This window comes from Drosophila melanogaster, chromosome 4 (assembly GCF_000001215.4).
Source record: "Drosophila melanogaster chromosome 4".
Lineage (NCBI taxonomy): Eukaryota > Metazoa > Arthropoda > Insecta > Diptera > Drosophilidae > Drosophila > Drosophila melanogaster.
The window spans coordinates 88,440-114,372 of NC_004353.4; the positions used below are offsets into that span (position 1 = coordinate 88,440).

General features: G+C 30.5%; 1 protein-coding gene across 9 annotated transcripts in view, besides 9 other annotated features; it reads left to right on the forward strand.

Annotated features, from left to right (window-relative positions):
• The window catches only part of pan (pangolin), a 44,945-nt gene extending 19,114 nt beyond the window's left edge, over positions 1 to 25,831 (forward strand). For 2 of the 9 annotated variants that reach the window (NM_166718.3, NM_166720.3), the window contains exons 9-12: positions 5,984 to 6,176; positions 6,398 to 6,563; positions 10,967 to 11,036; positions 18,964 to 21,620. In NM_166718.3, the coding sequence (NP_726522.1) occupies positions 5,984 to 6,176; positions 6,398 to 6,563; positions 10,967 to 11,036; positions 18,964 to 20,053 (1,519 nt within the window). In that variant the 3' untranslated portion in view covers positions 20,054 to 21,620. Of the gene's footprint in view, positions 1 to 1,915; positions 4,835 to 5,983; positions 6,177 to 6,397; positions 6,564 to 9,382; positions 9,537 to 10,966; positions 12,981 to 15,643; positions 16,090 to 18,963 lie in introns of those variants that run through there. The other 7 variants (NM_001258476.2, NM_166723.3, NM_166724.4 and 4 more) reach the window with 7 other exon arrangements.
• Positions 458 to 845: a mobile genetic element.
• Positions 11,679 to 11,792: a mobile genetic element.
• Positions 11,950 to 12,204: a mobile genetic element.
• Positions 12,372 to 12,420: a mobile genetic element.
• Positions 12,497 to 12,590: a mobile genetic element.
• Positions 12,629 to 12,987: a mobile genetic element.
• Positions 13,016 to 13,526: a mobile genetic element.
• Positions 14,762 to 15,209: a mobile genetic element.
• Positions 23,347 to 23,789: a mobile genetic element.
• Positions 25,832 to 25,933: the final 102 nt, after the last annotated feature.

A 25,933-nucleotide genomic window follows, 5' to 3' on the forward strand; every position in this document is an offset into this window, starting at 1 on the left:
TTAAACCTCTGTCGTCAGCCTTTTTTAAACTTTGAGTACATAACACATATTTGTAAAATTTGTTGAGATATATTTTCTGAAAATGTAACATTTGTTTGTATCCTTGCAAAAATTATATCCTAAATATAAAATATATATAAATATATATGTTAATTTCAACAAAAAGTGTAACTATTATGATTTCGAAACCTAACATTTCTAGGTTTGTTAGTTCCCGGAACTACTCTGCTAGTGATCAGGAACATGTATTCTATATATATATACTAAATATATATATAGTAAATATATATATATAGTAAATATATATATACTAAATATATATGTACTAAATATATATATATATATACTAAATATATCTATTCTAAATGTATATATATACTAAATATATATACTAAGAGAATATATATCGTAAAGGCTTCCATCTAGCTGTTGCATACTTCTATTTTAATTGTTGTTTACTATAAAAGCTAGTAGGTTGATATTCACCGTACAGATCCTAGAGACCAAGACGCAGCGCCACATTGTTGACTCATGTTGCCACGCCCACAAGCCGCACAAAACTTCCACGCCCACACTTTTGAAAAACGTGTTGATATTTTTTTTATTTTATTTAGATTTATTAGTCTTGTAAATTTCTATCGATTTTCAATTTTTGTCACGCTCACTTTAACGCTCTAAAGCCGCCGAACCAGTCACTCCCACGCCTTGGAACAATTTTAAAATTTTTTTTCATTTTACTCCTCAATATCTATTGACATCCCAGAAAAATTATGAAATTTCACATTCACACTAGCTGAGTAACGGGTACCTGATAGTCGGGGAACTCGATTATAGCATTCTCTCTTGCTTTTTTCTTAGGTCGAGTCACTGGACTTTAGAGGCCTTTTTTAAAATGCATGGATTTAAAATGTATTAAAGTAGGTTTTTTATTTGTCTAAAAAACTTCTTTGTGAAAAGCGAAAAATATTTATATATATATATACAAATATATTTTTTGTTGACAACCGAAAATAAACTTTCTTCGAAGACATATTAATACTAACGAACATAATTATGAGCAAGTAAACAGTTGAATTGGCCAATTAAGATTAGTGATAAGAAGTTTTACACATCTTTAATTTAGAATCAACCGATTTTTTCAACCGTTTTCAGTGAATAAATAAATTTCTAATATATATCCTCGAAAAATGTAATTTTCAAGTACTAATTTATAAAAAATATTTTGATAATATTTTTTAAATCAAAATGTTAAATTATTTGCTTTAAGTTAAGGTGGTCTAGAAAATTTAAATTTAACTCAAGCTTAATATAATATTGTTTAGTTTACTGTATTCCGTTGTTGAAGCCCATACATATATATATAAATATATATATTCGTAGATATGATTTGAAATTACATGGCGCCATCTATATCTGAAGGCACTTGAGTTTTGCACGTGTTATGTTGCCAGGTAAAATCCAAAAAATTTAACATACATACACAAAATATGAATAAAATTAAAAAATGGGTTACTTTTAATCTGGAATTACGTATAGAAAAAATGTAAATTAAAGTCAAATTTGAAAAGAGTCGTACCAACATTGGATGCTATGAATATTTTCATGTAAAATATTTGTAAAAATACATCATTTTGCGATTTTACTTGTAAAAATGTAAATTTACGCAGCAGTAAAATTCACATTACACAGAAGTACATATTTTTAAAATACAGATTAAACAACTTTATTATTTCTTAAGAATGAATTAAGAATGAAAAAAAAAACAAATTTAATAGTATCTATTACTTTTTTTTTACAAATTCGTTACAAACATGTGCTCGATACAAAGTTTGTGCGCAATGTTTCTCACGCAGTTATTTTCGAGCCGATGGCTCGTCCTTGTCTCTCTTGTTCCGCGTCGTACACCTTTATCGTTAAGTTTTATTTTTAAAGACCGAAAGAGAGTAAATCAGACAATTGTTGTGGCAGTATATACAATTTTGCGAAAAATCTATCTAAAGGAATCAATGCCTAAAAATAGTTGAACAATTTCCGGAAAGAACAATTTATGAACACAAATGAAAAAAATAATCTTTATTCGATTTGTCCATTAGAACACAAGTAGAATAATAACACGAAGTGTATGATGAAATCGAGTGTTTACATATAAAGTGTATTTATAAATTAAATATAAGTTTTAAAAATAGGATGTCATCTTTTGTTTCCATAATAATACTAATATAGTGTTGATCGATTTAGTAATATAAATATGTCGGAATAAATGGAGATAGTATATAAACCGATTATTGACCATATTAACAGTGAACTAAATAAGTAAAACAATTGTGGCTTCCTCTAACACAATGTGGAAATTACAATTAACAAACAAATAAAACAAAAAAAAATTACGACCTCATATTGCAACAGTCGAGCAACAGGGTAACGTTAATTAAAATGAGATTTCTATATAATTAAAAAAATGAAAACAACGCATGGATTCTGGATTATAACATAAATATTACGCTATCTAAATCTCATTAATATTGCAAGAAAATTTTATAAACAACGAACCCTGTATGAAATGTTGAAAAGTTGTACAATGGTGCTTGAAAAAGTACTAATTTAATTAAATTTGAGTCATCAAGGTGAACTAAGATTCTAAAGGTTAATAGAAATGTTTAAAATTTTGAAATACAATTTATCCAATAAATAATATAAATAAAATATAAAACAAAAAGTTAACGAATGACTAACACCGAACGGATTTTAACAGCAGGCTCCCACAAAATCCGATAATGCCACACTGTGGAACAACTAATAGTGAAATTAATTTAAACTCAAACGAATTAATCAGTTACCAGAAAAAGAAGAGCAATGAGGATCTACAAAAAAAGCACGATAAAAAATGTTCAATCAATTTGAAAACGAGCCAGGTCCCTGATGGTGGGTTCAATAACCAATATACGCAATTAACTGCCAACAAAATAGAACAATATAACTGCAATGATTTGGATAAAGTTTGTATTGTACCATCAAGTAGATCAGACGGAATGGAGGCATCGTTTTCCGAACTTCTTTTAAGTCCGAATAAATTAATTTCTCAGCCTTGGCAAACCGCTGAAGAAATAGAAAATTGGCAAAATGACAGTTTTCGCCAACGAAATGAAATGTTTTCTTGTATATATACGAATAGTATGCTAAATCAGCAGCCATGCTCGCAGCAGCAGCTTTTGGCCACACAACTTTTATACGCTCGGCTTCTTCGGTCTCAGCTAGCTGAACGGGAATTTCATTCGAATAAATTCAACATGGTTCATTATTCGGGATCTAAAAAGACCATGCTTCGAGAAGATGAGCTTCTGTCAACCCCATCTTCGCAGGATAATAATAACAATATTAAGTTAATTAAAGATATCGAAAACAGCATAAGTTGTGTAGATCCCCCTTTGTTTGAATTTTCTAACGTTCATCAAAGAGCAGAACAAAAAAATAAACAAGACGACAAAAATTGTTACTCACCAAAATTAAAATCGAACAAGGAAGCCCTAGATGGGTACGACTTACAACACACGTGTGATTTTATCAGGGAGCAAAAAAACATTCTTATCGACATTAAAAAAAAACTAGATAATCTCTCAGATAGCTCAGGTAAATTTAGGAAAAGGTTAAGTGTACGTCAAAGTCACATTGAAGTAAATAATGGCTCTAATTCAGCCCTTGAGGAAAGTGTAAGACGACAACTAAATGGAAATCGCAAGTCTATTGAAAACTTACTGGAAGAGGTAAAACGATTATATAATCAATGGAGCAGCGCTGAGCTCTATTATGTTCGCAGCTTACAACGATTAGGACTCCCATCAGAGGAAGATGGTGAATATACATCTACACCAACACATACTATCATGGCATTAGCTGCTATAGCACTGTCTAATGAAAGTATTTTGCCACAGAAAACAAATGCAGTGCACTCTAAGATTCCAGATGTTGAAAGTGAGTCCGATTTTTTTTTGACCTCAGCAAAACCTAAAACGTTGGTCGAAATAGAAGATATAATATTACAACTCGCATCATCTGTTAATATGCATCAATCCAGCTCTGCTAGCACCCCTCATGAATCCTACAGTGATAGTGTTAAAAGCGATTGCGAAGAATCAAATTCAGCACCCACTTGCATATGGCATTCGACAAGGCAAACCTTTCGCCACAAAAAAGACGTAGAGCCTTGTAGCACTGCAGCTGAGATTATTTTAGAATATGCTTCATTGTCTTCATCTTCTAACATTGAAACCTCTCGCTTGCTTACATCTGCATCAAATTTAACAGATGTTACAGAAAATTATAATGTCACAACGCAATTGCCTATTGTGTTTAATTACAATCGAGAAAGTTCAGCTGAGTCAATCGTTACCGATCCTCTACTTGTTCCTGAGTTTTCTACTGCACCTTCAACCCCATCGACTGGTAGTAATAGTGGATGCTCTACTGGAATGGTTTCTGGAATTTTCGGGCTAAGTCAAAACCGAAGAAAACAAAGACTTGCAAGGCACATTGAAACTCTGACTACAAATTCTTTTAAATCGAATGCAATAAGGGGAAATGTTGACAACGAAATCACTAATCAGCTGAAAACGTCGCCATCAATTAGAGCATTGCCAACTGAAAATGTTTCCCATTTAATTACTAAGACATTGTCTTCGGCTAATGCATCTTTAACAGCGCAGGAACTTTCCATAACTAACCTGTTTAAAGAGCGCCTATGCGCTTTACAGGGAAATGCCGGATCAATGAAAACTGAAATTTTTCCAATGATAGATGCCCCATACGACTTAAGTATTGGAAGCAAGACAAAACACATGTAATTTTATTTCGCCTTACTTGGTTAAACCCTTTATTTCTTTGTAAAACTGTTGAAGTCGATGCTCACTCCTAATAGTACCTATTTTCTTTAATGAACTGTTGATTATTGCAAGCAGCCTGTAGTTGTAAATTATACAAAAAATGTTGTAAGTTATAATAAATTGGTTTCGAGTTTTTAAAGTTTTTTTTTTGTTTTATTTAAAACATTTTTTTCTGTTTATGTGGAATGTTCAATGTGTAGTCTTTTGATTTTTCCCGCTCTACAATACTTATACGCTTATATTTGAAAGGTTTTGATAACTGCCAATTTATTTAAAAAGTGATATATATATTTAAATATATGTATATATTTTATATTTTTGTTGCATAGTATTTAACAGTCTGGAGGAAGCGTTTCCAAAGTATATAAGAACCGTCTTGTGCAGGATTGAATCAGAGTCTATATAACCATTTCCGTTTGTCCGTCTTTCTTTCCGTATGAACGTATATATTATCGAGCGGAAAATAAATGGTCTTACTAAATTCAGTGAAGAGCATATTTGTATCAGGATCACGTATGAATGTCGCGAATTTCACTTACTCTAACGACCGAAACCCTTTTAATTTTTTCTCATCCCAGAGTGCAATAAATTTAACCGCCAAGTAGGAGTAGTGGTTAACCTTCAACCTTCCCCGCACTTTTAAGCTGAGTTACGAATAACAGATTGTATTCTGTTCATTAAAAAAAATGCCATTATACAATAGCATATGCAAGCTTTTCCAAACCATTGTTAGAAAGCGATACTTTTCCCTTTATGTTAGCTGAACTACTAAACGAAGATTGTATATTTTTACAAGTGTATACTTCCGCATGTCTTCTCAGCATTCTTGGAAATAAGTGTCAACGTAGTTTTTTCAGAAACAAAGGTATTTAAAGTGAGTGTTGAGTTATCGTGGGTAGTTAAAAGCATGTAAAGATTTAGTAACTTATAACATATACATTTTTGTAAAAAATAAAAGTTTTATACCATGTTTAACGGATTAAAGTAAACCATGTGTTATTAACTACCAAGCAAAGCACTTTTAAAATATTGATTAAAAACGCATTGTTTAGTTTTATAACACAGGGAAGAATGAATTACAATTATCATTTTGTTTTATCTTTTAGGAACCTGGAAGCAAAGCACACATCAAATGCGCAATCAAATGAATCCAAGGAGACAACAAATGATAAAAAAAAACCCCATATTAAGAAGCCACTAAATGCGTTCATGCTCTATATGAAGGAAATGCGTGCTAAGGTTGTTGCTGAATGCACTCTGAAGGAATCGGCTGCGATTAATCAGATTTTAGGAAGACGGGTAAGATATTTAAAAAAATTTTTATTTTGTATTTGTTAGGTTAGATTCCAATTCTTTCCGATTAGAAAAGTTGTGGGGATTGTAAAATTACCCTTTTCGAGAGGACGACAAATATTTAATATTAAAATCATAACAGGGTAGAAATTTACGATGTTTAGATAAAGTATAGAAAATATCAATCGTACTTCTAATGGATTAACTTATTAATAATACTTTTGTAGTGGCACGAACTTTCCCGCGAAGAACAAAGCAAATATTACGAAAAAGCTCGACAAGAGCGCCAATTGCATATGGAATTGTATCCGGGGTGGAGCGCACGAGATAACTATGGTTACGTGTCAAAAAAGAAAAAGCGAAAAAAAGACAGATCGACAACGGATTCGGGAGGTATTGCACAAAATTTTCAAAATATTACTCTTCTCTTCTTTTTATTGCATTTCACTTTTATATTATTTCATTTAATCACTAACATACAAAACGTAAAGCACACATCTAACATAAACAACTAATCTATTAAAACTAGAAAAACAGTAAATTAAAAATACGTATTTGTAATTTGTGTACATACATAAAACATTAAAATGGTAAGGTTCACAACTAAAAAGAGTACACAAATAGTTCTCCACTTTGAAGTTATAAACTTTAATTTGTAGAATTAAAGATAACTTCGTTGTGTTTAATCATAGTTAGTCACTGTAAAATAGCTTGTAATCTTAAAATCATATAAATCGGCATTTAGTCAATTTGAATTAAACTTAGTTAAACATTTAGTTAAGTTTTGACGCAATAAAAATATCGGAAGTTTCTTGAGTGTGGGCTTTCTTACATTGCTAAACAATGTTTATACGCATCGCTTATTAAACTGATATTATATTTTTGTTAAAATGTTTAAATTGAGTTTTAGCTTAAGGGATGATAATATTAATCGATAAAGATTAGGTTTTTAGTATGACAAAATATATATAAGGACACAAACCACAAACACAATCAACAAATTAACTAATGGATAGTGTTTATTTGAAAAATTGATTACATATAACCAAAGGAAAAAGAGTTTTAACTTTGGTTTTAGTTATTTTTTTCAAGTCTTAGTTACCTTCTTTAGAAGCAAAATAAATGGTCCTCAGAAGCTGAGATTAGTGTAATCAATATATTTCTTTTTTATTTTTTTCTTTTAAAATTTTAATATTTATAAATATTTCTTATTAATATTTTTTAAATAGCAAACTACGATCGATTGGCCTGATAATGATGTAATTTTTTAACTAAAAACCACGACAAACATGTAATAAAATTTAATCTTTTCCTATTTATTTTGACCAATTTCTTATTAAGCAATTGTTAATTATCTTTCTAAGCTATGTGTGGCATTTGAAATAGAATTGGCGAAAGCATGCGCCCGAAACCGTATTAAAGATCGATCAGTCCAAGCTTTTCACATATTGTAAGATCGTCCAATTGCTGACAGCGTTTTAAACGAACTCATCACTTGGAACTATCCATCTAAGTTAGTATTGGTGTTGTGGAGGGGTGATTCAAAAGAAACTGTAGACAAAGGAAGCAGATGTCACAGTTAACTTCTTCAAATAAAAGTAATATATATTTGAATAATTTTTTATTGAAGCAAACGTAACGTGCAATCTTTTTTATATTGCACGAAACGTGCAATCTAAAAACAAACATAAGTCTATCTTGGGCTTGTTTTTATTTCAATTTGTATATTGTGTGAGTTTTCATGGAATGTCAGGATATTATCGCAGTTATATTGAGTGCTGTTAGTTAAGACTTGCATGTGGTTTTTGTTTTTTGATAAAATATACTATTTGTAGCGTGACAAGTGAACGACAAGTTTTTACGATCTGGAATACTTATAGGTCTATAAGAGATTGTTTTCTTTTATTAGGACTTCTTCATTTTCTAGATTTTCAGTTTTGGCGTCAGTAACTTCGGTACTTGAAAAGGTTTTTGGGGAATTATTTAGAATGTTTGCGAATTGATGTGTCAATGTTTGGATGAATGTTATGGCTGGGAAGCATAGAAAACTACTAGAGTTTCCTAGTAACTGGGAAACTTTTTTATACCCTTCAGATTTCTGTCAGAAGTGTGCAACTTAGAATATAATTCCGACCATAAATAATTGTTAATTAGTATTATAAGCTGGCTCGGCCGACAATATCAAAGCTATAATTGAAGTAATCAATAATAAACGGAAAAAAGTACATTTATAGCTCTTGATCATAAATGCTCCTATATTGTTCACACCAGTTCTTGACAATATATAACATATAACATATAGCAGCCATACGAACGGTCAGAAAATAACAAATTAAAAGACTAATTAATGAAAAATAAATAGTAATTTCGTTGTTGGAGAGTACCGAGGAGTAGACTGTCAAGAAACCGGTTTAAAAATATACGGCTGATCTTATTAAAAGGATGGGCTCTTGAATGACTATTGCTGGGATTATTTATAAACATGTTTACAAGATGTCTGCATAACTTCGTTTTTGCCTTGATTGAACCTTGATTGTTTACAAAGAAAGATGTCCGAAAAACTTGACTACTGTTTTTGCTAACAGTAATAGCGAAAGAAAATTTATTTTATTTAAAAAAATTGTGGGACCAAAAGTAGGCAACATAGGCAACTAGGTGCTTAGTTGGTTTCTTCTATATCAAAAAATATTGATTTTATTTATATAGATTCTGGAAAAAAGCATATCGTATATCAAATTGCCTTTAGTTTGAGTTTAAATTGTGGGACGCCTTTCCGCTTTTAAGCAAAAAAAAAAAAAAAAGCATAGCAAGTTAAATTACTTAAACACGGAAAAATTGGATGCCAACATCAAATTCCTGGTAGTTCCGAAGCTCAAAAATATCTCGACCAAATTTGAACTTCTTGATTTAGATATTAATTTCGTTTTGACGGATTTATCGATAAAGCAAGGCCATAATTCTTAAAGTCAGATTAATTTTCTGAGTACGATTCATTATAATTTGACCGCACATTTCAAATTATCTCAAAGCTATTTCATCTTTTTTGGGATACTCAAGTTCTAACATCGGGTTTTTTACATCACGTATAGATGGTTCTTAAGGTCCTGGTTCAATATATACATGTACATATCCGCGCAATTCATACCAATACAACTTGAATACTGTTATTATATACTATTTTTCGCGAAACATCGCGTTTATCCCACTCCCAGTGGCATGCCTTGGGGCGTGAGGAGCAGGCGAAGTATTACGAGTTGGCGCGAAGGGAGCGACAACTGCACATGCAAATGTATCCTGATTGGAGCTCTCGTACAAATGCCTCTCGCGGCAAAAAACGGAAGCGGAAGCAAGATACCAATGATGGAGGTTAGATACATTCTCTTAAACTAAGCTAAGAACTTAGATCAGTTTAAATGCAGCCAGAAATGATCAATTAAATATAAATAAAGGTCACATAAAAGAAAAATAATAAACTTCATTTATACATTTATAGCTTTTTAAATCTTTACAATTGCATAATATATATATATAATAACATATATATATATATATATATATATATATATATATATATATATATATATATATATATGTATATATACATATATATTAATAAATGTATATAAATATATATATATGTAAATATAAATATATATATATATATATATATATATATATATACCAAATATGTAAATATTAAATTAAAGTTATATAAATATTAAATATAATATATATATATATATATATATATATATATATAAAAAATATATATATATATATATATATATATATATATATATATATATATATATCAGAGCATTTATATATATATATATATATATATATATATATATATAAATATATAAATATATAAATAAATATATATATTTATAAATATTTATATATACATATATATATATGTATATATATATATATATATATATATATATATATATATATATACATAAATATATAGCAGATGTATATATTTGTATACATCTATTATTTATTTATATAATCATTCATATATATTATATGTTCACTGATACATAAGCCATTCAGATCGGAATAAAATTGTGAAAATTTATTGGGTTAAAGCAATTGGCAAGCCACAAACATAAACTTTTGTCGGCAAAAAATTAAAAAAAAATTTTTTTTAATATGTATAGATCTAGTTTTCAATATTATAACATTCATTAACAAAATTTAAATGGCACGAAAAAAAGAAAACTTGTTTAAATTAAGTCACTTGCATGAAAGTATTCGAGTAAAAATCTGTATATTGAAATCAATATATTTGAAAGTAGTATATAAGTATTTGCATGAAATTATGATACGCTGTTTTATTAAGAACAGTCAAATAATTTTGATATACCCGTCACTAGTCTATGATATTCTTTGGATATGGATCTAGATGGGTCTTAACGACTGTCCGTTTTCTTGTCTGTCCGTCGATCCGAAAAATTTTACAGGTTCTAAAACTTAACATACTTTTTCTAAAGATACATGATTTTTCTAAATTTTTCAACGCCCACCTTTAATCATCAATATTTGCTGAAAAAATACAAACGTTACTTTTTAAAGTAAAGTGCAGTGCGGGTATTGAAAATTTGAGACAGTTTACTATATGTTGTTTTTAAAAATATCGCCATAGATATTTTTTCTTTTATTTTGTATAAGTGTATATTCCCATTACCTTTCTATCAACATATATCTAACTAACAAACCATTAACAATGATTTCACTAATACATATTTTATTAAGTTTGCATATTATAATTGCCTCTTTTTCCTTAGGCAATAATATGAAAAAATGCCGCGCCCGTTTCGGACTAGATCAACAGAGTCAGTGGTGCAAACCGTGCAGGTATGTTTTACCCCTATTTTTGTTTACAATGCTTTACATTTTATTGCAAATGGATTTACAAGATTCACGCAAGAATTAATTGACAAAAAAATTAAATTTTCATATTCGCTGTTTTCATAAAAACATTTAAAAAATCCTCGTGACCCTAAAACATGGCTACTCTGTAACTAGTGATAACTATATTTAAAAGGAAATTTTTCTGTTTGTTCATTAATTATTTAAACATTATAGTTTTCTGAGTTATGATTCATGAAAAAGGGTGAGGGTATAAGAAACCATATTTCGTTATCTATCGTAAAATACCCTAACATATCGTTGAACGTATTTTTCTTGAACTATCTAAACAAATTTTGCAAAACTTTTCATCAATTTATAAATGAATTTCGACAAATTAAATTCTTATGTGACGATCTAATAAAAACATTACATGGACACTAAAAAAACGGTTGGAACATAAATTTTAACCAAATAAGCAAACAAGGGCTTTACGACTCAACCCGGCTGTTGATACTGATAAAGAATATATAAATTTTATATGGTCGCAAAGGTTTTCTTTATTACGTTGCAGACTTCAGAAAAAAGTCAATATATAGTCAAAAATGGTATTAAAATGTTTAAGATGCAATGCAATAAGAGTTTAGCAAGAGAGAATGCTATAGTCAATTTTCCCGTTACTCAGTAAAATTGAGAGAGTGGAATTGCACAATTTTTCTGGGATATCAATAGATATTGGTCAATAAAATAAAAAAAAAAATTGTTTAAAAGTGTGGGAGTGGTGGGGCGTGACCAAAGCGTTTTCGGCAAATCGAGACAAGCCTAATAAAAATATGAAAAAATAACAAATTCAATTCAATCATTTTCAAACGGTTTGTGGGCGAAAGTGTTTTGACACATTTTGACACACCAATTCGAACGCCCAAAACTGCCACGCCCAGACTTTTAAAAAATGTATTAATATTTTTTCACATTTTATTAGATTTGTAAATTGCCACGTTTGTAAAGATTTGTAAAAATTAGGCTGCGCTAACTCTAAACGGCCATTTTTTCTCATTTCATTCCTAACATCTATCGATATCCCAGAAAAAATATGAAATTTCGCGTTCGCATTCACACTAGCTGAGTAACGGGTATCTGATAGTCGGGGAACTAGACTATAGCATTCTGTCTTGTTTTATTTATTTTATAAATAATAACTTTAAAGAATGTGTGCTTGTATTATTTTAAAATGTATTTTCTTTTTTTCAATTTATGTTTTAAATTACAAAAGTAACAACAATTCCAAGTCGCAGCTCTATTTTATTTATAAGTTAATATATTTATGAACTTAATATTAATATTAAAATTGATTTCTTCCCGAAAATCGTGTTTTAGTACAAGCACGCACTCATAGACACCAGATATATGCATTAGTACACCGAAACTACAAGTACACCGCATACACACACAGTATTTTTTGACTTTATACTTTATATGATCGAATACGCTTCCTTCTGCCTGTGACATACTTTTCAACAAATCTAGTATACCCTTTTACTCTACGAGTAACGGGTATAAAAATGCGACCTGTTTAATGCAAAATGGCTAAATCAATTTCTTGAAGCACGACGTGCGGACAGAAACCCCCAAGAAAAGATATCTACTCTTACTTTTCACACGTGGCAAGCTAAATACTCTATTGACAATTATTCTACTAAAAGGTCATTTTTGAAATTTATTTATGTGATAGTATTGTACATAGCGTTAAGGCAATGCAAAGCAAGAATTTTTACATGGTGCCAATTGATCAACAATAATATTGATTTAAAGTTTAAGTGAAATTTACAATGCATGAGCATACGTGTGCACACATACAGTTGTCGGCTGTCACTGCTGGCTGTAGAGCTCTCCGCTTTCTGGCACTTGAATAAAAGTTCGAGAGAGCTGGATCCAGTTCTTAACCCAGTCAAAAAAAAAAAAATAAATAAATATCACGTTAGAGAGCCAGCAGTGCTGTAGCTTGTATTATGAACCTTAAACGGCTAAGGATACCTGTATCGTCGGCAAATGTGGATGTGGATACTCTTAGGCAACTATTAGGCGACGTTGCTGTATAGATGAGGTAAGAACTCTGCCTTGGGGGTGTTGCATCGCACTGCAAACTTTCTGGACGACTTAAGAATGTTCTGAGTTTTTACTTTAAACATTAGGTCGTCGAGTCAGACTCTGTCGAATGCTTGGGATACGTCTAAAAATACGGCTGTGTAGTACTCACGATTTTCGTATGCAGATCTTAGTTTAGATTGTCGGGTTAGCAGGCATTTTTGAATACCTAACCAGACTTTGGAATCATTATGAAGATCGATCTTTTCCATCCTTCTGGGCAGAAACCAAGTTTGGTGATGGTATTCAAGAGCTGAGTTATGTAGTGAACTGTAGAATGTGGGGCAGCTCGATGATCATTTTTGGATCACATCTCAGCACATTTTTACGGGCTGAGATTGTCTTTAACTAGACAGTTATTCCAATATAAAAATTTAGATTAGTATTACTAGAGACAATGCATTTATGTACATACACATATGTCCATAATTATTTGCACGGTCGCAAGCCTCCCACTATTTTTTATTTTATTTATGTTAGGCATCTATGTATTTTAATTTTCTTTTGCAATCCCAATATCTAAGTAACTACCGAAACTATTGACGAAGTCGACTAAAACGGTGGAAAGACAATATTAAGTAACATAAGTTTATTTGGGTATGTCCATATTGTGGCTTTGCCCACAGTCCGTAATAAGTTTTAAATTTTGTAATAAATTTTTTTAGATAAAAATATATGTGCTCTCTTCAGTTCAGTCAGAGGTTTCCAACGCAGTGAGAGGCATTTGTGACCATATGATGTATGTATTTTTAAGCAGTATGAACAAATCGATATATCCGTGACTTTCTGGCCGTCCGTCTGTTTCTACTCATGATTTCATCATTATCGAACGACTATATAAAGTTAAAAGCTGTCATATGAACAATGTGAAAATTACTATCTAGTTAGTTATTAAATAATGAATTGCTTTTTTTAATAAAACTACCTTTTTTATAGCAATTAAATTGACACTTTCAAATAATACTGAAAAAAAATAATTAGTAAAAAATTATCAGTATTAGGCATTTCACGTATATTAATTTTAAAGAGACAAATCATTCAATATTAAACTTTCATATTACATTACATACAATTTAAACATAGAATTACAATGCCTTCTAAAAATGTGCCGAACCAAATTATTATATAAAAGGATATCCCGTCACTTTTGAAACAACATTTACCGTAATACTGCAATTTTTACATCTTGCGTGAATTTTGTTGATATAAACTGATAGATACTCTAATTAAAAAATGATTTTGCACCTGTTAGACCTATTATGAAATCGTCCACATTAAAAGACACTGACCAAAAATCTCAGAACCACCCCCTTACATTTATCATACAATGATTAAGTCCAAAAAAAGGACTACTATTATTAACTGCACGATATGCAACCCTATTTATCAATTTATAAGACCGAAAAACTCAAACTTTACTTATTATTTAGTTTTTATGTTTTTTAAATATTATTTATGCGTTTTAAATTTGTGGGAGGCACATTAAATCTAGTTGAAAATAAAATTATTATTTTCGTGGCACTAAAAATATTATTACAATGGCATGTAAAAACAAGAAAAAAGGCTCTATATATATATGGTATATCCCTGAATATCAGATACCCGTTAATCACCTAGTGCAAACGCGAACGCGAAATTTCATCAGTTTTCGGGGATACCGATGGATATTGGGGAATAAATGAGAAAAAAAATTAAAACTGTTCAAAAGTGTGGGCGTGACCTGTCGGTGGCACAAAGTTTTTTGGTAAATCGATAGAAAATTTACAAGGTTAGAAAATTTTTTTAAAAATATTAAAACGTTTTGCAAAAAAGGGCGTGGCAGTGATGGGCTGTATTGGGGTTTTTTACAAATCGATAGAAATTTACAAGACTTCTTCTAGGTTTAATAGTTCCTGAGATCTCAGATCGACACGACTATTGATCCTGATCAAGAGTATATATACTTTATATGGTCGGAAACGCTTCCTTCTGCTTCAGTTACATACTTTTCAACGAAACAAGTATACTCTTTTACTATACGAGTAACGGGTATAATTACAGTTCCTATTAATCAAGCCAAAATGTAGGCGCATGAACGTTTTATTTTATCTGGTGTTATTTGGTGTCCATGACCCTAAAAACAACACACTTCAAAAAACAAGCAGCAGTTTCGTTTTGTACTTTTCTAATTGGCAAGCAGATAAAAATATTATTCCATCGTATTGTAGATGCATAGAGCAAAGGTAGATTATTAATCAGCTATCAGATGTTGATTATTTTTTGGGTTTTTATAATCCAAGGGCGGAACCGTTAAAAAGAAAGGGGTATTTTATAAGTTTTTAATTAAAATAATTTATGTATTAGCTAAATACATCGTATATTAATATAAAATATTAATGTTTTTAATTACATATTTCCCCATTTTAATAATGACGGTTAATTACATTGTTTTCGACTTTTTATTGACTCTTACCTGACCAACATTTAAGTCCCAATTTGGGTGTCATTTCATCCGTAAGCAACAATGGCAGCAGCGTTGGCATCACCAGTAATGTAGCAGTCAACAGCATTGGTGTTGGCATGCTGGCACCTATTGTAAGTGGGGGTACGGTAATGTTGCCCAACTCGTCATCATCGTCCTCCTCATCATCATCCACCTCGTCTTCTCATACACATGTACAATTGATGGCTACCAATAATGGAAACGCAGTAGCATCTTTAAATGGAATAACAGTTACAGCTGGAGGAGGTGGTGGTGCAGCAAGCGCATGTTCACAGCAATTGTCCCCGCAGGCACCACCGACATATGTAAATTTATAGATCCAAATAAAAGAGTGCAGCAACGGAACAATAACATCTGAGGCCCCAGGAAACAATAAATTAAAGCAATGATGACCAGTTTTTACATCTTAAAATTGCTTCAACATCCAAGCCCGTAAATAACAAATCAAACAATTAATATAAATGCATATCAGGGTTTACAAAATAGCTCCTCTGTGTATATAAAGACCTATATACATTTACTTATTGCATGGTTATTTTTTATGTAGAGTTAAAGATTTTCTGATTTAAAGTAAAGATGGGCAATGAAAATACCCAATTTATTTCCATATATTAAAATATGGAAATAATTGCTTTTGTTTTTTGATAACTATTAAAGCTAGTTAATGTAAATGTTGTGTTGTTCCTAACAACCCATTCCAGTTTTCTTATAAAAGTATTTCAAGGATTTAAGTAAAATTTTAAATGCAATACATTTTTATAAAAAAAAAATTTATTTGTATATTCAGTACTTTTTAATCAACATATTGTACTGAAACCGATTTAAAAAAAATGTTATCGAGTTATTCTAGCGAAGCTTTTCTGTTTGTCCGTTCATTTAAGTGTCGTTATTTATAACAACATAGAAACCTTAAAACTATTCTGTGCTCCAACCGACACAGCAGACGCACAAATATTGAAACAAAGTGATTAGATTTACTATTTTCAAAATAATTTATTATTACATTTTTTAAAATGTTTAACATTTTTGCGCTTTATGTAAGATAAGTTTTGTTAAACCCTGGTATACGTTTTTAAAAAGGACTTCATTGTTATTTGTTATATTTGATGTGTGAAATATACAAAATTATAAAATATTTCCTGTATCTGCTCCGTTATTTGTATTAAGTTTCTTTGTATTTTTTTTGGTGATGCACTTTTTTTTTGCTTTTCTTAGTGCTATAACCTCCTATTTCCTCCTATTTTAGTATTTAATAGCCTTTAAAGTTAAACCTAAAAAAATGTGGCACAATTCATCTCATTCAAAGTTAAAGCACGATATGTATATATTTTCGTTATGTTTTATTCCATTAAACCTTAATCACAACAGATTTTTAACATATATCATAAATAAATAGTTTCATATTCGCATTAGTCTGAAACTGAAAATAGAAAGTAAATTCTCAATATGCATTTTGCCATACTCTACTATGTCCAACAAGAACGACCGTCCTGATTTATCTTTATTACTCACATTGGCAACCCAATGAAAGAGGAAAATTGCTTTCGAGTTTGTTTCAGTTTAAAAATCTGCTGAACTGTTCAAAAATGTATTAAATATATAAAAAAAAAAGTGACCTAAATTTTTTTTTCAATATCTATAAAAAATTAAAAAAAAAAAATACTTTTTTACGTTTACCTTTTCTTCTATATTTTTTTTATAATTTTCTATACATTTTTGTCTTCCATTTTGTACACCTCTACGGATGGTATTCAAAAGGTTGCAATAAGGGTATTATTCGATTAGTATCAGCAGTCGTGTTGATATAGCCCGTCGGACGGTCCGTCCATCTGTCTCCCTCTACTAGTCTCTCAGTTTTATTGATAGTCGGCACGGGGTGGATCAGAGCACATATATGAAAAAAGTGCCTTAGTTTTTTTTTTTTGGCCTAACTGGGACTTAGTTTTTTTGTATTAAAATCGGAGGACTATATCATATGAAAATAGAAAAGAATTCACAGTGTCATCGTTATTGATTTTCGTTTAAATAATAGATGACAATTTATGTAATATTGAACAACAATAACAATACTGAATTTCTTTTTTCGTTTTGTGATTGATCGAAACAATCCTAATGAAAAACGTATGTGTTTTATTAGAGACATTACTACCAAGACCACTTATAGATAAGACGTTTATCAAACATGTTCATTAAAAGTTTAATATAGCGAAGAAAAAATCTTTTTGACGAGGAAAAAAAATTTATAGATTGCACATTCAATAAAGTTCCGATATCAACTTTAAAAAAATAAATTATATAAGAGAAATTGTTTGTTTGGCCACAGTTTTTAGTCAAATTAGACAAATTACTTTTTAAAAGCATAGAAAGGACTGTAAATGCATTTTTTGTTGCAGAAACCTCGAAAAATTGTTCATATTATTTTTAAAAAACCATGTTTTTGATATACAATACCTTTTAACAAGAATTAATTAATTTTTTTTAAATTATTATTTCAAATTTTGAGCATTTACTCTTTTACCATATAAGACATATCCACCTTATAAGTTGTGCTCTACCTTTCGATTGGTGTATAACTATATATTTTATAGATAATTATTGTTTTCTATTGGTTAGTCATAATCAATGGATTACAAAGAAGTTAAAAAAATCACTGTAGTCGAGTGAGTCAACTTTTAACACACCGTTTCTTCCTTTTCCACACATAAATTAATTGATCAAAACTTATTAATGAACAGTCAGATGGGGTACTTTTCAAGAAGTCAAAACCAACTTGCACAGCGTAGACTAAAAAAATAATTGTATGCTTCATCTTTGACACACGTACAATTTAATATTCATATTAAAATACCGGATCGAATTACTATATAATGATGTGCTCATAAGTATATTTTGTAAAATTTTTGTACGTTACTTACATCTGTATTGTAACTATCCTCTTTTTCCCAAAACTTTTTTCTCGTCGGATTAATACTAAGTAAGTTAAAATCGAACGCGGCAGCCGTCTTCACACGATTTTTAGGGTGTATGTGTCGCGGCAGAGCGTCAGCAAAGGAACTCCCTGACTGGCGAGGCGGTAATAAAGAAGAGAAGTTTGCAATGGCATCGAAACCATATAGGCATGCTGTTTGTAAGACAAAATTGTTGATCTGTTCTGTAACTCTTAAGGCTGAGATCCTTGCTGCATGAATTTCAAAATATTTGTTTATGTATCTTACGGAATGCAAATACTTGGCACTCTTTGTTGTTTATATATAAATATAATTTTTATATTTAGCTTATAATTATGTGTTCTTCTTTTTTACATAGGCGCAAAAAGAAATGTATTCGTTATATGGAAGCCCTGAACGGCAATGGGCCCGCCGAAGACGGCAGCTGTTTTGATGAGCACGGAAGTCAGCTAAGTGATGACGACGAAGATGACTACGATGATGATAAACTAGGCGGAAGTTGTGGAAGCGCCGACGAAACCAATAAAATAGAAGATGAGGACTCGGAATCCCTTAATCAATCTATGCCAAGCCCAGGCTGTCTTAGTGGATTGTCCAGTTTACAGAGCCCATCGACAACAATGAGCTTGGCAAGCCCACTTAACATGAATGCCAATTCAGCAACCAATGTTATATTTCCTGCTTCTTCTAATGCACTTTTAATTGTCGGCGCAGACCAGCCGACAGCACAGCAACGACCCACATTGGTGTCAACCTCGGGATCGAGCAGCGGTTCAACCAGTAGCATAAGTACAACCCCAAATACGTCGAGTACAGTTTCGCCAGTTACATGTATGACCGGTCCGTGTCTCGGTTCATCTCAGGAACGAGCCATGATGCTTGGAAATCGGTTCAGTCACTTGGGAATGGGGCTAAGTCCACCAGTAGTTAGCACGAGCACCAGTAAATCTGAACCATTTTTTAAGCCTCATCCCACAGTTTGCAATAATCCTATATTTGCATTGCCATCAATTGGTAATTGTAGTTTAAATATTTCTTCAATGCCAAACACATCCCGAAACCCTATTGGTGCTAACCCACGAGATATTAATAATCCCCTTAGCATCAATCAGCTGACTAAAAGACGTGAATATAAAAATGTTGAGTTAATTGAAGCTAGTGAGTCAAAGACTATAGTTGCCCATGCCGCTACATCCATTATTCAACATGTAGCAGTGAACGGCTATCATGCTAATCACTCGCTTTTAAATAGCAACTTGGGCCACCTTCATCACCAATTAAATAATCGTACAGAAAACCCGAATAGAAGTGAGCAGACAATGCTGTCCGTAAGTAATCATTCTGTAAATAGCAGTGAATGCCATAAAGAATCTGATTCGCAGGCTATTGTATCTAGCAATCCTCCAAACGCTGGATCTTCCGATAACGGCGTTATTAGCGTTTCATAACTGATCGCCATGGATTTGTAGAATTGATTAATCAAATTTTAATGTTAATGTGTGAGAAAATAATTAAAATAAAAACATAAGTGCAATAATTATTATTCTCGCCAGCCCAAAGCCATCTTATGAAACAAAAGGCCATCAAAACTAGTGCCACGACTCACATCGCAATATTTCGTTTAATAAAGAAAACATAGAATTGGTGCACAAAAATCTTTTGAAACGACTCCGAGGCCAACCCGAAAGAATAAAGAAACATGAGTCAAATCTCAGGCTAGGCCGTGCCAAATAGAATAAACAGACAATACACACTAAAACTTAGTTACATAAACATCTATTGCATTTGACACCTTATAAAATAATATTTTCAAATAGTTTTCAAAATAGTTTTCTATTTATTTAGCTTAACACAACCAAATTATGTATTTTATTTTAAAATTAGACACAACTTGCCAAAATCCATTAATTAATGCCTCTCCGGCACATATGTATTTGGTCATATTTGTTGTGAGTATAATTTAACTAATGGTTTCTGCACTAAAACTAGGAGAACAAAAAACATGGACTACGACGATTGTCGGTCGAATCACTTAGTCTCTTTTATCGTAAACTTGGTCGTGTGGTCATAATCATAACGTCACCCTCCTCCCGCCTGACGAAAGTCTCTAGACTCAAGACTTAAATAAAATTTATAAAATATATTTTAATATCCTGAAACATTTATATTATGTATAGAATGGACAATGATTAATTAAGCTGAACAAAAATTACATTGTTATTTCCGGGGATAAAACGATTACAGAGAGGTTACTCTACTTAAAGAGCGCGTGTGCGTTATGACACAAGGCGGTAGGATGTCCCCGGACACGTTCACATTCGCTTTAAAATGTTAAATTTAACCTTGTTAACGTGTAATATTTCAAGGTATTTTAGGAAACGGATCAACATACTGTATGCCGAAGAAGCCGGTTCCATTCTGGTCTTGTGTATTTAATTTAAAAGGGATGCATACATTTTACATCTAAATCTAATACTAGCAGTCTGGCTAAACCAACATACCTTAAAATATTTTCGAATAGCCCTGAACATTTAACGTAATCTTTTCATGGTTATAAAATATAACTATTCCAAACGAAATATTGAAAATATTATTTTTAAATAGGATACATTCTCAAATTACTATGCTTGTAACAAGTTCGATACTATTTTCTTTAGTTAGGTTTCATTAGCAGACTTTCATTATTACATACTTACACGGAAAATCATAATAAACAAAATAATAATAATTACAGAAATGTTATAAATATATATTTTATTATTTTAAATTAAATGTAAAATAATATATGTGTACGATATATATTATAAGCTAAATGTAAATATGTATTTTCTTATATAGAACGTACTGATAATCTTTACGAATTTATTGACCATAAGACCTGATAGCCTTTATTCCATGTAAAACGTAAAATCCACATCTACAAACGAAGAAATTATAATCTTGTATAAAGAAGTAGGTCATATTTAAAGAGTAAGTTTGGTCTGAGCATCCATATAATTATATGCAGTTTTATACTAGTCTCCAATCAGTTATTAAACACTTAATTATTTAATGTACAAATGTATTTTCAACCTCAATATCGGGCTTGTCGTACACGGTTTAACATTTCACTATAATATTTGTTTTTAATGTGTTAGTTATTTAAAATGCTTTAGGTTTAATTATCTCATATGTACACCGGTACTTAATATACATATCTTGATTTTCCGGAATGACAATCCTGTATATCCTATAACACTAGAGCCTTATGTAATCCACCTCATTTAAAACTTATTTCACAAAAACATATAAAGTAAAGTATAGTAAGGCCAAACCTAAATTATTATACTCGCTACTCGTAGAGTAGACATGCAGATTATAGTGCCACCTAAACTTCCCACTATAAACCGCCGAAAGCTGATCCTCCCACACTTAACTTTGTTCTTTATTTTATTATTTGCCTTGCTAATTTCAATTGTAATGCCAATAAATTTTTAAAATATCATTCTTACCCTCTGGGTTGATTAACGTGTATCTAGTAGTGTAGAAAATCAACTTTACTATAGTAACTAAAATTTAAATGGTAAACAACTTTTAAAACGTATCTCTTATTTTACTTTATATTAGGAGTATTATAATTTTTAAATTGTATAGACACAAAATCTTCATTGACCGTGCTAAAGTAAAGACATAAATGCGAGCATAACTAAGCATTTTAATAACCTTATTTTAACTAAGATATTTACAGTATTGCCAAATGTTGTTGCGAATATATATATAAAAAATATTTAATAAAAAGGAAACGCTATAAAAGTATTGTACATAAAATGTATTTATATTTCCCTTTATTGTCTTTCCTTTTTCATAAGCCTTATGTAACTGATAGCATTTGTAAATATTTTAAAAATATTGTAATTCACAAGTCTTTAAATAGGACATGATACATCTATTTTTATTTTTATACATTTAATTTGCTAAAACTATAAAAAAGTTTTAAAATCGTTAACACTGTTCTTATAGCTTCGTGTTTTAAAATAAGAGAAACTGAATTATTTACTTCCGTGTATTTTTCTTTAAAATGAATATTTACTACTATTTTAAATATAAAATAAATATCGAATTAGTAATACGTTTTCTATAGCTTATCTGGTCCGCAAATATTATTTTATAGAATATGTCCCAAGGGGTTTCACGCTACCCATTACTCGTAGAGGTTGATTCAATGAAAAGATTGTCTCCATCAATGATTAAGAGCTCTAGCCGAGTCTGTCCGTATTTCGCACTTAAAAAATGTTTGGATTTTTTTAACCGGTTCCAATGCATTTTTGGCGCTATTTTAGGATTTTAATGGCGATAGATGTAGGCGCCGCTCGATGGGATTTAACATGAGTCTAATGGTCGAGAAACTCGAATATAGTGCCTATAATAATTTGCAATTAATTGTTTCTTTGAAAGTGTTTTATTTTCAAACTTCTTAAAATGTAGTTGAAAAATTTGCTCATATATTATGAAACCTGTATTACTTTTATCTTTGGATAAACAGCTTGTAAATTTTTAAAATTTTATTTGATTCACAATTGTAATTAAATTATTTTATTATAAGCAAAAATTAAAAATTGGTATATAAATTCAAAGCTAAAATGTTTTGTATTGATAAACAAGATCATCCCTAGACGTAGGGAGTTACTTGTAGAGTAAAAGGGTAAACTACAATCGATAATAGGTATGTAACGTAGCAGTATGCGTTTCCAAACCAAAAAATATCAGGATCGATAGCAGGTAGACATGGCCATGTCCGTGCGTCGGTATGAACGTCGAGATCTCGGAAACTATTATAGCTAGAAAGCTTAGGTTAGATATGCGGGATTCTACTGACGTCTGCGTTGACACGCCCACTCAGACTCCGACTTGAACTAGCATGACCACACTTCTGTTTTATTATTTGTGTGGCCAATTTCTATCGTTTAATCCGCCAACATGTCGCTAAAACTGAGACGCCCGTATTTTATACTATTATTTGATTTTTTATTGTTTTAATACTAATATAAATTTGTATACATTTATTAATATAAATTTATATCGATTTGCGAAATAGCTTTTAATTTGGTTTAATTTTACCTATTTGCCATAAAAGATGTTTAAATTTCTTGTACGCACTTCAACTAGCTGAGTATCTTGAGGAACTCGACTATAGAATTCTCTCTTGCTTTTTAGTTTAATACATGAATATTATACACCAAAATCACAGTTTATAATAGATTTTATATTTTACGAATTTTGAAGTATTCTTAACAGATTTTGAGCTCACATATGCATGCAATTTATTTGATCAACGTTTCAATATACACTTCGCATGCTGTATTTTTTTTCTAGTAATAAAAGATGTTTATACTTAAATTGTGCAATTTTTAAAAAATCATAATCATACATAATACTTAATTTCGGCTTCACCCCCGAAACTCTAATCGTTGTAATAATTACTAAAAAAAATTTACTATGATTATAAGAAAACAAATAAATTTTAAAGAAATGAGAGTGTCATAAGAATAATTATGATTACGCAGTTTCATAAAGTAAAATAATATGCTTTAAAAAAAAATAATGTGAGTAGGTTATTTTGGAAAACATTCTGGTTGCATTAAAATTTAACTTTTACCATTTATCTCCAACCGTTTTTAAGATTCATAACTAAGCTCGGCATTTGTACGATCCCAATAAATAAGTTAATGAACCTATATTATGAAACCAAAAAATTTGTGAAATTAATAAAAATAATTGAACTTTAAATTTACATCAAGTTTAGAAATTCAACAAATACACTGCTGTGATAAATCTAATTAACGATTTATATAGGGCTCTAGTCACATAGATACATATTATATGATTATAAATCTATATGTATATATGTATATGTATTTAAACGTGTACATACAGTTATGCACACATTTACATATATATGTATCAATCGTAAACATATAAATTTATTAAGAATCTGCGTTACAACAGTTCGGTGGTCATGATAATTCAAGCAAACTAACAAATCATATGTAATCAGAAGAATGTAAAGGCCATTGCCAATTTAAAAGACTGTTTAACACAAATTTTATACGTTTAATTCCAAAATTTATCAGTACACAAAATTGCTATATAATGCTTTAGTCTTTATGTTTAGTGCAAATCGTTATCTAAAATGTAATGTTAGTATAAAAATAAATATCATAAGCTTATTATTTTTCGATATTTGCGGTTCCATCGTGCTTCCATTGTCTGTGTTTTTGTAAAATATTGCTTTTTATTCAAACGACATCGCAACTTCATTTGTTTGATTAACAAATTCCTTATTATTTCATTTCTATAATTTGTGTAAAAATCAATTAAGTAACACGAGTAATACACTATAATAAAAGTACCCCATCAAATCAATTAAGTGGATCAACAACGAATATGTAAATATATGTTGCATATACATGAAGTATTCTATATAAATTCTTTTTATAATGTTAAAAATGAGTTTGTTTGCTTTTTTTAAGCTATAATTAAATATAAAATTAAATTTCATTTTTAATACTGCAATATTGGTCGACTGATGGATTCTTAGCGTAAGATAAGGTTTAGATAGTAGAAAGGGTTAACAATCGTATACTAAACCTACGCAGATATACAAATTTCTAATATTAAGATGATAGTAATCACAAATATAAGTTTAATAAAATAGTATGTATACACATAGGTAATAAATAATGTACGAAATATAGAAATAATGCAAAGATATTGAATAACAATAAAAACAAAATTAAACTATTAACTTTTTATATACTGACGCACGGCAGAATTATTGATGCAATTCTTAAATTTTTATAAGACGTGCCTTGCAAATATAGGAAATGTTACGTCGGTATGTAAGTTCATACACCCGAGTGCCAATTGGATCGTCGCAAGTCGCGCAAATTGATCCCCCCTTTTACCAAGGTCATTAAAAGTTATGTCATCCTTTTTGCCCTACAGCACCCTGTAAAATGTTCTCATTCTATTGTATTTGTCTTCATATTGTATATTTATTGAATAATTGCTGGCTTGTGCCATGGGCATACATTAAAAGATATAAAGAAAATTCGGTGACTGTGTTCCGTCAAACTTACCTCAATCCCATCCTGGGCGATGAGATCTGGACCCTTGATCCTGGGCATTTCTACATATTAGGTTGTAATTATACATACATATACACCTTCTCCAATATAGTACAGATTAAAAACATTTACAGAAAAACAAGCACCATCAAGAAGGTATTGTATATATATAAGTAGGGCCGTATGTATGCTTGTATGCAGTATGCACTGCGGCACGCTCCA